A 12959-nucleotide genomic window follows, 5' to 3' on the forward strand; every position below is an offset into this window, starting at 1 on the left:
TGTCTCCCACCTTTCGGCCTTCCAGACCCAGCTGCAGTGAGAGCCCGTACGTGTCCCATGTGTGCAGATATATCTGCAGGGGAAGTTCCCGGAAGTGCATTTCCACGCAGTCCCTGTCAGCACACTAAGCTCCCTGGGACCACACTGGCTCTTTTGGCAGCTGTCCACTTTTATTTCTCAAAGGGACCCTTGGTGACCATGGTCAGAATTCCACTTTCTCAAACCTCACTGCCCTCTCCCCTGTGACCTTCCCATCAGAACTTCCCACTGGGGCCCCTCACCAGATGGTTTGGCCTCTGGATCTGGGAAGCCTGGGCACTTGCCATCTCTAACCTGAGTGGGGTCTGTGCCCTGGCCATCAATCTGTCCAGAGTGATGGCTCCTTCTCCCTTTCAGTCTCCCAACCCTGGGCATCAGAGGCAGGTGTAGGAAGCTCGCTCTTCAGACCTCCACTGTTCAGGCCTCCAGGCCTCCTGCCAAATGCTGCCATCTCCCCTTCTCTGCCATCCCTCATCCCCAATTGTGACTTCCTTCTGATCATCGGGTCATGTTCTAAGATCTGCTCCTCTCTGGCCTTGGATTTCCCATTTCATTGGGAGTGGCCCTGCTTCATGGGAGGAAGTGGATGAAGGAAGATCCAGCAGCAGGCCCCCTGTGAGAGGCATGCATGTGACTAAGGGGGAGCCAAATCCACTTCGTAAAACAAGGCCCTCAGTAGCCTGGGAATGTCTGGGTTGGACCAGACCTGTGGTGTCAGCTCATGTAGCAGATGGCACCATTCTGGCTGACTGAGACAGGATGAGCAGGAGCCTGGGCAGGTCAAGACCATGCAAACATGGTTATTATTATTGCTTTGAATGGCAATCACTCACCTTTGGAATTGTAGGTAGGGCACAGTAGTTAAGAGCCCTGATTCTTGAGCCAGATTCTTGAGTTCAAAACAGGGGATGCACTTCTTACATGTCAGATAAGGAAGCAGAAGACCTGGGAGGGGCACAGGCAGGGATGAGAGGAGATCTCAGGCCCCTAGACTCAGGCTCCACTGCTCTTCTCCAGTTGCAGGAACAAACCAGGGGGAGGTGCATTCAGCAGGCAGGTTGGAGCAGGTATCCTCAAAAATGTCAAGGTTGGGAGGCCAGCAAGGATCCTCTCTGAGGCATCCTGACTCATAGTTGGCTTGTTCTAGGCATCAGGAGTCTCTATGAAGTGACAGCTAGGAAATTTCCTTGGTTTCTGTCTCCAACCCAGCTATCTGGATCCTTCACAAACAAGGACACTGGGGCTTAGAAAAGTTATTTGTTTGAGACTAATACATGGTGGAGGCATAAGCTGAACCCATCTCTAAGACTTATAGTCTGTCTGTTGTGCCTAGATTCCTATCCAGTGATCACCTAGCCATAGCTCACACATTTCCAGTGATGGGGCGCTCACTCCTATCAATGTCACCTATCACCTCTCTGAGTGACAGCCCTATTGGAAGGCTCTCCTTCCATGGAGTCACAGATATTGAGTCTCCTGACAGCCTTCAGGCTCCCTTTTGCCATGGTCTCTGTGCTCCAGGTCAGTCCTGTAGAGATTTGAAGATGGGGGCTGTGTCAACGCTGAGCCCTTTATTCTCCAGGCTAATGACCCTAGACTGGTCCTTTGTGTCTATAGGGCATCTTTCCATCCCCTCCTGTATTAATTAGGGTTAAGTTCAGTTGTGAGTAACAGACTCCACTACCACCACCACCCCCCCACCAAAGAAAATTCCACAACAGTGGCTTAACCAATATTGAAATGTATTTCCTTTCCCCGTAAGTCTTGAGGCAGTTCAGGGCGGTATGGCACCTCAAAGGTTTCAGGGACCCAGGATCCTCCTCTCTTATGGCTCTGCTGTTTGTGAAATTCAACTCGAACTCGCAGAACGTCATTACACCTAGTTTAAGAAAAGGGAGAATATCTTTAGAATGTCTGGGAAGTCTAAGGATTCGAGTTTTGGGCAGAGCTGGTGGACGCAGCACTGTTGTTAAACTGTCTCTCTCTTTAGCCTGTTTCTCCTCTGTGTATGGGCTTCAGTGTCAAACCACATTCTCCACCTGATCTTCTGATCCAAAAGGAGAAGCACTCCTCCTGAAGTCCCAGAGTCCATATATCAAGTCTTGTAGAAGGAGTGATTGGCTTGGCTTAGGTCCCTTACTCCTGACTAGACCAATCACTGGGACTTGGGTTTGCAATGGTTGCTATGGTTGATCTTGCTGGGTTGCCTGTCTACTCTTGGAAGTAAGTGTGAAGGACACAGAGATTGGACAGTCCCATCAGGACCATGTGGACTATGGGAGGGGAAGTCTAATCCAACAGAGAAATGGGATACCCCAAAACTGTAAACATGTTCAATTCATCATGCTAAGGAGAGTGAATTTTGTCTTATAAGCAATGGGGAGCCCCTGGAAGATTTTGTCAGGATTTGGCTGGTTTGATTGGTCACAACATTTTAAAAGAAGGAAACTGAGACAGAGAACACAAGAGAGAAATCCAATGAATGCTGGGGTCGGGGACCATGGAAAGACTCTCTTTCATAGGGGGACGTGTTCTCCTCCCTTCGCGGATGGGGACTGATGGGGGAGAAGCAATGTCTGTTTTCAAAGAACACCTATTTCCGCTGGTGATGGAAGCTATCTGTCTGGGGAGTCCCAGACAAGAGGGAGAAATACATCACACTGTTCATTCATTCACTCATTGGTTCCTGTATCCACATGTCTAACATTCACTGAATACCTACCCTGTGTTGAGTTTTGTGGCTGGCAGGAGGCAGAGTGACTGATAATGATGAGAAATGTTTGATGAGCTTTTTCACAGTTTCAGGCACTGGGCTGAGGGCTTTATACACATTAGCTCATTTAATCCTCACGAGAACTCAGTGAGGTAGGTACAATTATTATCTCCACCCTGCAGAGGAGGAAAAATGAGGATGAAGGCAACATAATGAGTGTTCTCAAGGAACAGTCTACAGAGGGCGACAGACTGGAAGATAAATGATGACAATAGAGGGAGTTTAGTGTTTTGGGGGCACACAGGCAGGAGCCCCTCATAGCCTGGCCAATGGGAGGTGTTGTTGCGGAAAGTGTCTCATGAAGTTTGATATTTGAAATGAGCAGAGGATTAGGAGGACTGAGCCAGGCAGGAGTGAGCTGCAGGTAATGGTCTAGAGCGAGAGAAAGCAGTTTTGAGTGGAGTGCAGGGGTTGGAGGTGTGGCTGGACACAGAGGCAGGGGCCAGGCTGCCTGGTTATCTGTGCAGACAAACACAGGATTCCCTGAAAGCAAAGCAGCTGGGGGCAGCTATCACTGGGGGCTCATGCAAATTGCATGAGAATCATCCTCCTAACTTCTCCTTTAACTTTATAATTGCAAGCACCAGGAGGCCTCTTCCTGCTGCTCTGAGGTCTCAGCAGCACCCCTTGGGTGTGTATTAGCAGAGGTTTCTTAGCCTCTCTCCCCCTTCCCAGGGCAGAGGGCAGGGCGATATTTGCCTGAATTGAGGCTGTATCCAGCCCACCCACCTCCTGAGGCAAGACACTTAGCCAACCCCTGACATTTAGAGTCCTTCAAAGTAGCTTGATCTGGGCTGGGGTTGAGGAAAGGAAGAGTCTGACTTTCCAGGGCAGCTTTGCCCCCTCTTTCTTCCTTCCTGCCCCACCCTGGAGCGGTGACCCCCTCTACCCCATTCTCTCCTGTATTTCCCCTCTCCTTATGTCAACTCCCCCAACCAGGCCTCACCCCTCAAAATGAGCCCTTCCCCACATCCAGGTGAAATGGAGAGGGCTCTGGGCTTGGGAAATGAGAGGTTAGGGATCTAGTTCCGCCTTTGCTACCAATTTGCTGTGTGACCTTGGGCAAGTCAGCCTTCCCTCTGGGTTTCCCTCTCTGGTAAACGGACTTTTAAGACCTACAGTTCAATTTTGGGATAAATGACTTAAGTCTTTTATTTACTGGAGGGAAAGAAAAACAGCACACCCAGCATACAATGCAAAGGGTGGGTGGAGTGTATGGATTAATGGTCTTTTGGAGAACGGCGAGGCAGGAAGCAGGTCGGCTGTGCAGAGCAGGATGCAAGCGCTGTTGTCAAGGGTTCAGGCTTTCAGTTAGGAGGAGCTCAGAGCAGGAAGAGGGCAAGATGCTTTGGGCCCCTGAGAAGCCTTCTTTCTGGAGGAGGCGGGATCTCTGCAAGGATTTCAAGCATTAGTACAGGTTGGGAAAGGAAGCAAGCATGCGCGAAGAGTCCGGAGGTTATGAGTCTCTGGATGAGTTTGCCAAAGGGGTGGGGTGGAGAAAGGGCCCTCTGGTCCTAGACCTGGTCGTCCAGTTCCTGACTCTCTGCGTGGACGCGCCGCTCCTCCAGAGGTCGCTGTTCCCCAGGAATGGGTCACCGGGTCTACATGGCAAGGCCGAGACGCCCTCTGGTCCCCTCGCTCTGCTTCGGTGGGGCTTACGCGGCTCCGCATCCCAGAGGGGTCAGGCACCCGGCATCATTTCCCCAACCACGCAGGGGCTTACGGTTTCACCAGCAACCCTGCCTGGGGCTCCGAAAGGCTAAACGCGACGGCGCGCGCATGTGCGTGTTGCGCCGGTTACCGGGTTCGGACGGCTGGGCCCCTCCTCCCTTCCCTCCCGCCTTGCCCCACTTCAGGGCTGCGAAAGGGCGTCCGGGTCCCGAGGTCTTGCTGCTCCAGCGGGTGGCCTCCAGTTGGTGGGCAGGAGGCCGCCGCTACACTCTTCCCGGCTCTCCGCCGCGCCGTGCCCGTGCGCTCTCCTCTCTCTCCCCGCTCTCGTCCCAAACCCACACCCAGGCTTGCACCCTCACACATCCTCCTTCCCCGCCAGGGTCACGCTGCGGGCCTGGAGTGGGTTCGCAGTCCCAGCCACGTCGCGCCGCTTCCGGCGCTGGGGCAGAGCGGTGGGTTTGGCCGGCGAGGCTTCCAGGGCAGTCCCCGCACCTATCGTGCGTTTGGCAGGGGAGCACTCGGGACAGGCGCGGGTCGGACACATAGAGCCACCGGCGTCCGGAGGGGCACACGCACGCGGAGGGAGGAGAAACAGACCCTCGTTCGCAAAAACCCGGGACGCACTTAGACAGTAGGGGCACTCAGACCTGAGGCTGACGCTCCGACACACCTGGAAGCGTCCCCTCTCCCTTGCCCCCAGCTGTGCGTCTCCCCAGCGAGGGGAGCCTGTAGCACCGCGGTCGCTGCGAAGCCAGAGCCCCAGGTTGGGCGGCTGCGGAGCCGCGCTGTTTTCACCCTTGCCTGGGCCCGCAACCCTCTTCCCGCGAACCAGAGTAGACAGGCTCCGCAGCTCGTCCGGGTCTCAACCGCTGCTCGGTGCTGGGGCTCAAGGGAGCCCCCCCACTACGTAGTCCCAGGATAGGGGTGCCGGGAGGCGGCTGTGGCCAGGCATGGTGAAAGAAGAGAAAGACATTTCTTCTGAGAAGTGGGGGGTACGTGGAGGTGTGGGGAGCAGTTCAGAGGCGCTTGGGGGAGGGCGGGTGGTGGGCTGGGGCGAAGGCGCACAGGCGGGGAGCCCTGTCATTTCTCTTGCTTGCTGTGGGTCCGGCCTCTCTCTGAACTCTGACCCGGGGCCCTGCTCCTGTGTGTGGGGAGCCCCGCCGCCTGAGGTTCTTCCCCTCAGGTCTCCCGATCTGGAATCTCCCGCCTCCCGCCCGGGCCAAGGGAGCCGATCGCTCTGGAACAGGCGGAGATCTGGGTGAAGAAAAGGGTCCGGAGATGCCCCGGCTTCCGCCAAACAACTGTCTCCCCCATCCCCTACACCCGAGCTGCAGCCGATGGAGGAACGGGAAGAGGGGGCGGCTGCGCGGGTCTCGCAGCTTTCCCCGAGACTGGCAAGGTTTGTGAATAAAATCAGAGAAGTGTGCGGGCGTGGTGTCCCCCTGCCCGGCTGAGGCCGTACTGTGCTCGCAGAATTCATCCGGCGGGGAGGTCGCGCGTGAGGTCGGTCCGCTCCGCGTCCCACCTCCTGCTCGCTCAGCGCCGCTCTTCGCCATTGACTTCATTATATTCTCAAAACCATCTGATAGCTGTCGTTTTCCCTAAGTCGAGAACAGCACGTCTACTGCGACCATAAGAAGCCAAGGGAGGAGCCATAAAGGGAGGGACACCACTGATAGTCAGCAACACATCACAATAAACATGCAACAACTCCCTGGCTGTCCGGGCATTTTGGGGTGGACCCCCCTCCCAACAGGCGCCCCCAAAAGCCTCCTTCCAGTTGTTTCTTGGCTATGCGAAGGAGGTAGCGAAATAGTAAGGCAGAGGAAGGAGAAGGCCAGACCCTACTAGGGACACTGTAGCCAAGGCCCCCAGAGCCTGTTGCCTTCTGCTTCTTGGAAGCTTCGGGCATGGGCGCTGAAGCATAGATTTTCCTTGGAGGGAAGTGACAGAGTCACCCAGATAGCAAATGTGACCGGAAGGTTTGGAAGAGGCTGAGCCCACAGGTGGGAAAGGCTGGTGCCAGCGGAGAAGTGCAGAAAACGAAATAAATTCCCAAGGTCCCCCTCGACCTTCTCCCAGCCCCCAGTTCACCTACTCCTGGCATTGTTCAAGACAAACTGGCCCTTCTAGATTTACACTAAAACCTTGGGAGGGATGAGAGGTTCCTAGAAACACCTCTCCCGAGCTTGGTGAGGGGCTAAGCAGAGTTATTTGGATAAGTAAAGGAGTTCTGGCCTCTGAGTCTTGACACCTGGGTCCAACCCAACCCTGGGAGTAGCGTGGGGGGCTTCAAGAGCCTGGCCAAGTCACATGATTTCCAGAGCCTGTTTGCACTCCTGTAAAAGTGTGTGTTTGAAGGGTCCAAGGATTCCTTAAGATCATGTCCCACCCCCACACTGCAGAACAGGGACTAAGGGCCTGTATCCCTTCCCCCCAACCTGGGCCTCAGCAAGCAGCGAGTGTGCAGCAGAACCAGGCAGAGGCAAGAGCCCACAGCCACAGCGGCTCTGTAGAGTCTTGCCTGGACCTTCAGAACCCAGGAGATGTGGGCAGCAAATGTCTCAGCCAGCCTGACCCTGAAGCTGGGCAGGAGGCCGGAGCCTGGGGAGCCAGAAAGTGCTGGCAAGGGGGGAAGGGACTGGCGAATGCCTGCCATTTTAGAAATGAAGACATTCAGAAGGTGAGGTGTAGTAAGCTGAGGCCAATGTTGATTTTCCTCTCCATTTTCTTAGATACTAGCAGGGCAGAGCCGGGCTGGAGCTGATATGCCGTAGACAGTGTGGGCTACCTGTGAGTACCAGAGAGAGCTCCACGAAGTAATACACAAGCTTGGGGTAGGTGTAGGGTTGCCAGATAAAATAAATCTGCTAAATCTAGCAACCTTAGATATGTGAGTTTATTTGGACTCATGCAAAAAACTTCTTTCCAACCCTCGCCCCCCACCTTTTTCTCTGGAGGGCCTTATCACCTAGAAAAGGGCCACTACCCCTGCCCAATTGCTTGTCCATGGTTTGAGGACTGGACCTCTTCTCATCTTCCTGAGGACAGGAAGGAGGTAGCGAAGGAGGTAGCGAAAGGGCTGCTCCCCCTTTCTGGCAGGACTTGTAGGCTCTATGGACCGGCCACAGTCTGCATAAACTGTGCAGACTGCATACCAGGTGGATTTATGCAGACCCTGCATACCAGGTGGATTTATGCAGACCCTGCATACCAGGTGGATCCCCTTGGTCTGAGGAGTGTGTGTAGGGGGAACAGAGGACTTTCTCCCCCAGGACAGGGGCAGTCAGACTTGCTTCCACTCTCCTCTGCTCTTAGCCAGATGGCTTGAGAGGATGGAGACCTCCATCATGAAGATTAAGTGACAAGCACCTGGCCCTGCTCTATCTTATAGGAGCCTAGGTGAGTCTCTTCCCCTCTCTGGGCCTCTGGTTGCCCCACCCCACCCCCCTCTGGGCCTCTGGTTGTGGAATGGGAAATTTAGATTTACACTAGATTATTCCATAGGCTGGAAACTGTTAGATGAAAGAATGTATCCACCCTCACAACAATCCTGCTGAACTACAGCTTGCAGGGGCCTGGCGATCCCTCACACCCTGCTTCCAGCACTTATCTATAGGGGATCTGATTCAGCATAGTGACCAGAGAGGGTTAGATAACCCAGTTACCCCAGTACGGGTAACCCAGTGGAGGGCTAGACCATAGCTTGAGATCCAGGTGGGAGACTACACCCCCACCTGCTTTCTCTCTCCCCAAGAGTCTGCAAAGTGCTCTCAATATCCTCTTCATAAGTAGCCTAGAGTGATATAGTTACTTTTAGGTATTAGTCATGAGGTAGGTGCGCTTTTAAATCTCATTTTTACAGAGGAAGAAACAGAAGCAAAAAGTTTAAGAAATGTATCCAAGATGACAGAGCTCGTAAATAAGCAAGCCAGGACCAGAATCCCAGCAGCCTAATTTCAGGGTTCCTGCTCTTAACTACTAGGCAAAGCAGGAAACTGAGGCTGGGTAGGGAAAGTACCTTGCTGACTGTCATACAGCCTTGCGACAGCTGAGGGCAGCTGGGTCTCCGGCCTCGCCTCCTCGCCTGCCGGAGATCTGACCACTGCGCGGCGCTGGCGGGGCAGCAGCCCGTCTATCAGCTCAGTTCTTGCCCACCACCAGCGCCTACCACCCCTGTCACCGCTCAGGGTTGAGATGGGCCCAGTCTACTGGTGGCTAGGTTCCTGGCCAGGGGAGAAAGGAGGCTAATGGGCTGGGCAGAAACCCGGCTCGTAAGAAGAAGGGCACAGGACCAACCTTGTGTGCACGGGCTCCTGAGAGACGAGACAACGCGGGCCTGGGGCTGAGGTCAGGGTTCACTGAGGAAGGTGTCTGTCGGGGTCCTGTGGCCGGTCCGTAGAGCCTACAAGTCCGGCCAGAAAGGGGGGAGCAGCCCTGCAGTGCGACTGGGGGTGGGGAAATGGAGCGAGGGATTCTCGGACCCACGAAGAGACACCCAGACAAATGCAGGGTTTCCACAGGAAACAAGGCAGAGATTCACCGAAGGCGAGAGACACAGAGTCACAGAGCCCAAGACAAACGGATACCCGGACCGAAAAGGGCAGGGTGCAGGCAAACTCAGAGCGATGGGTTGGTCCGCGCTCCCGGAATGCGGCCGAAGCGCCGCACAGAAGCTTCGGGGAGAGGGCGACGGACAGGCGACGCGCTCCCCGGGTCTCCCCGCACACACTTCTGCGTCCGGGGTCCCGCGCCGCGGCAAAAGGATGTGTGGCGGGGTCTCGGCTTTGGAAGGGAGGAGAGGGGCGCAGCCGGAATCTCTCACCTCTCCGAGGCCCGAGGCTGAGAGCGCCAAGTTTGCTCCTCGCGGTCACTCAAGTGCGTCTCCCCTTGGGCCGGAAGCCGCTTGGGATCCGGCGGGCCCAGCTCGGGCGGCTTAGGTCGGGCCGTCTCAGGCTCCCGCTCGAGCTCCAACTGCGCTTCGGCCTTGGTGGCCCAGGGCGCTGCCTTGGGTAGATGAAGGGTGGGGGCTGTCGCTACTTCTCCCGGCTCCATTTGGCACCCGCGTGGACCTTAACATCCAGGGGCTGAGCGCACTGGCTCCAGGCGGCGGCTCCGGGGAGCGGAGCGTTTGCGGGATCTGCGGGCATTGGAGGACCCGCCTCCAGCCACCCGAGCCAGCTCCCGCCGCGGCGGCTGTTTGTTCCCGCCGGGCCCCTCCGCCGAGGCAGTCCGCCCGCCCCCTCCCGCCCCGCCCCACCCCGCTCGGGGAGCTCCGCCCCGGGTTCGCGCTCTTCCGCCTTAGGCAGCCGCGAGGCGGGAGGGACTAATTCCCCTACCCCCCATCCCGGGGGCACTGGGGGCCGACACCGGCCAGGGTCAGGGGCAGCCTCAGCTCCTTCCGCCCACGCCCCGGGTGCAGGCGCCAGGCTCCGGCTCCCGGGGCGGCGGATACAGCAGCCAGTCGGGTGCTCACCGAGAGGTGAGAGCGGCGAGTTGGGCCACAAGGGGTCGCTGCGGAGCTGGGGGGACACCCCTCCCTCCCCGCTTCAGTCCCCCGCCCCCTCCCCGCCCGCGCGCAAAACACACTCGCCCCAGAGGCAGCGCGGCGGAGCCGGAGCCGCGGCCGGAGCGGAGCCGGAGAACGGCGGTGGCGGCGGCGGCACCATGACCCTGGGCAGCTGCTGCTGCGAGATCATGTCCTCCGAGAGCTCCCCGGCCGCGCTGTCCGAGGCCGACGCAGACATAGACGTGGTGGGCGGCGGCGGCGGCAGCGGTGGGGGGGAGCTCCCTGCCCGCTCCGGGCCCCGCGCCCCCCGGGACGTGCTCCCCCACGGCCCTGAGCCTCCTCCGGAGGAAACCGAGGCGGACGCAGCCGAGGACGAGGAGGAGTCCGGCGGCTGCTCGGACGGCGAGCCCCGCGCTCTAGCGCCCCGGGGGGCGGCGGCCGCCGCGGGAAGCCCCGGGCCAGGCGCTTCGGCGGCTCGGGGCGCGGCGGGGCCCGGGCCGGGACCGCCGTCGGGGGGCGCGGCGACGCGGAGCCCGCTGGTGAAGCCGCCCTACTCGTACATCGCGCTCATCACCATGGCCATCCTGCAGAGCCCCAAGAAGCGCCTGACGCTGAGCGAGATCTGCGAGTTCATCAGCGGCCGCTTCCCCTACTATCGGGAGAAGTTCCCTGCTTGGCAGAACAGCATCCGCCACAACCTCTCGCTCAACGACTGCTTCGTCAAGATTCCCCGCGAGCCGGGCAACCCGGGCAAGGGCAACTACTGGACGCTGGACCCGGAGTCGGCCGACATGTTCGACAACGGCAGCTTCCTGCGGCGCCGCAAGCGCTTCAAGCGGCAGCCGCTACCGCCGCCGCATCCACACACGCACCCTCATCCGGAGCTGCTGTTGCGTGGCGGGGCTGCGGCGGCGGGGGACCCCGGCGCCTTCCTGCCGGGCTTCGCCGCTTATGGCGCCTACGGTTACGGCTACGGCTTGGCGCTCCCGGCCTACGGCGCACCCCCACCGGGCCCGGCTCCGCACCCGCATCCACACCCGCACGCCTTCGCTTTCGCCGCCGCCGCCGCGCCTTGCCAGCTGTCGGTACCCCCAGGCCGCGCCGCTGCTCCTCCACCCGGACCTCCGACGGCCTCGGTGTTCGCGGGCGCAGCCTCGGCTCCGGCCCCTGCGCCTGCCCCGGGCACAGGGTCGGGCCCCGGCCCCGCAGGCCTGCCCGCCTTCCTGGGCGCCGAGCTGGGCTGCGCCAAAGCCTTCTACCCGGCGTCGCTGAGCCCTCCCGCAGCCGGCACCGCGGCTGGTCTGTCTACCGCACTCCTGCGCCAGGGCCTCAAGACGGACGCGGGCGGTGGTGCGGGCGCCGGGGGCACCGGGGCCGGGCAGAGGCCTTCCTTCTCTATAGACCACATCATGGGCCACGGTGGCGGCGGGGCAGCACCCCCGGACGGAGGCGAGGGCTCCCCGGGATCGCCTTTCGCGGCGGCGGCGGGTCCTGGGGGTCAAGCCCAGGTCTTGGCCATGCTGACTGCCCCAGCCCTGGCTCCAGTGGCCGGCCACATCCGCCTCTCGCACCCCGGGGACGCGCTCCTGTCCTCAGGGCCCCCGTTTGCCAGCAAAGTCGCCGGCCTCAGTGGCTGCCACTTCTGACCACGTCGAGCTCAGGGCCGGTAAGGCCCGCACTCAGCCTCTCCCGGGAGCTCCTGCGGTCCCAGCGGAACTCAGGGAGTCTATTTATGAAGAGTCTCCAGACCTTGGGCCGGCGCTCGTGACTTGGCACTTCAGGCTCCACGCTCAGAATTTTGCCGATAGTTGGGACGAAGCGGGCTCCATCGCTCAGGGAGAGGCCCAGGTCTATGCGATGAAGTCGCAAGCCATGATCCCACTCCAAAATGAGCAGTAAAAGGGGCGGGGGGGAACCTTCACTTTTTCCCAGCCTCTGCGCCTCTCAGAGGCCCGGGAGGAATGCTTTCCCGGAGAGATGTCTGCCCAGGCCCTGCAGATTCCGCCAGAAACACCCAACTGCGCAGAGAGGTCTCCCTTTCTGCCTCTCCCTCACTCCTTCCCCAACTTTGAGGCACTGCTTGCCCAATATTATAATTTAAAGATACCTATTATCCGCTTTGTGCTTAAAAGAAATTTTCAACTTTTTTTTCTTGCTGTTCTCCAAGGAAGTTAGTTTTCTCTGAAGCCTAAAGCAGTGTCTACACAAGCGAAGTTGAACGGAGAGGTTGAGCGAGGGGTCTCCACAATCCCTGCAGAAACCCCGGATCCCACCACACTGAGGAACATCCTCCCTCTTTAGTGTTGGGGTGCTTTTGAAGGAACTTTTCCCCTTTCCCATGGCCGGCTGGGTCCAGCCATCCAGGGCCAGCGGCCCTCTCAGTGCTCTGCTCTGTCCCAGGCCCTGGGATATTTATTGTAGCTAAAGGCAATGAGGTTGGGGTGGGAGAGGAGGGTCTGGGTCAAGGACTGGAGAGGTGGGGATGGGGTGGGCGAGGGCACATCCTATGGCAGGGGGTCCTGTAATTATGTGTAAATATCTGTACAGCGGGCCGCTATCTGCGTTCTCTGTCCACTGGGTGTGCATTGATTTAGACTTCTCTGTGAAATCGTCTGATGGTTTGTGTGGAAGAAAAAAATCTGTCTTCCCCCCCATTCCGATTGGTGTCAGTTGAATAAATGTATGTGAACTCCAGCAGTCACCAGCTCTGTCTGCTTGCCTGCACTTCCCTTTCCCAGTCGGGGCTCTCCCAGACACCCAGCTCCCGGGTAGAGAGGGAGTGGGGAAGGGCCCTGGGCAGCCCAGACAGGTAAAGGAGGGCTTGGGCTTATTGGATACAGGGAATATTGTGGCCTCGGCCTTTGGCTGTTGATGGGGCCAGGACTCTGGGAAGCCTGTGACCCCTGTAGCACTTTCATTTTCGCTCTGGTCCTAAATGTCTGCCTGGGATTTTACACAGAGGTTTTG

At 58.3% G+C, this 12959-nt stretch overlaps 1 protein-coding gene and 1 long non-coding RNA gene across 4 annotated transcripts; one reads left to right on the forward strand and one right to left on the reverse strand.

Annotated features, from left to right (window-relative positions):
• Window positions 1-1764: 1764 nt before the first annotated feature.
• Window positions 1765-9715, reverse strand: LOC115942399 (uncharacterized). Of its 3 annotated transcripts, XR_014144860.1 has the most exons (4): window positions 8783-9715; window positions 4333-6104; window positions 2762-2928; window positions 1765-1918 (listed from the first exon to the last, which is right to left on the reverse strand). It is a non-coding gene; the product is annotated as an uncharacterized LOC115942399 (long non-coding RNA). The 3 variants fall into 3 exon arrangements; XR_014144859.1 differs by lacking the exon at window positions 4333-6104 and having other exon boundaries at window positions 9309-9715; XR_014144858.1 differs by lacking the exon at window positions 4333-6104.
• A 73-nt stretch (window positions 9716-9788) lies between these two features.
• Window positions 9789-12689, forward strand: FOXD2 (forkhead box D2). Its single transcript, XM_081818402.1, has one exon. It carries the CDS (start codon window positions 10151-10153, stop codon window positions 11636-11638), a length of 1488 nt encoding a protein of 495 aa, XP_081674528.1. The 5' UTR covers window positions 9789-10150; the 3' UTR covers window positions 11639-12689.
• The last annotated feature ends 270 nt before the right edge of the window (window positions 12690-12959 follow it).

The sequence above is a fragment of the Leptonychotes weddellii genome, chromosome 4 (genome assembly GCF_054177405.1).
Source record: "Leptonychotes weddellii isolate Sample4059 chromosome 4, ASM5417740v2, whole genome shotgun sequence".
NCBI classification, from domain to species: Eukaryota; Metazoa; Chordata; class Mammalia; order Carnivora; family Phocidae; genus Leptonychotes; species Leptonychotes weddellii.

Coding starts and splice junctions, on each gene's coding strand:
- FOXD2 (XM_081818402.1), top strand. CDS start 10,151: ATGACCCTGGGCAGCTGCTGCTGCGAGATCATGTCCTCCGAGAGCTCC.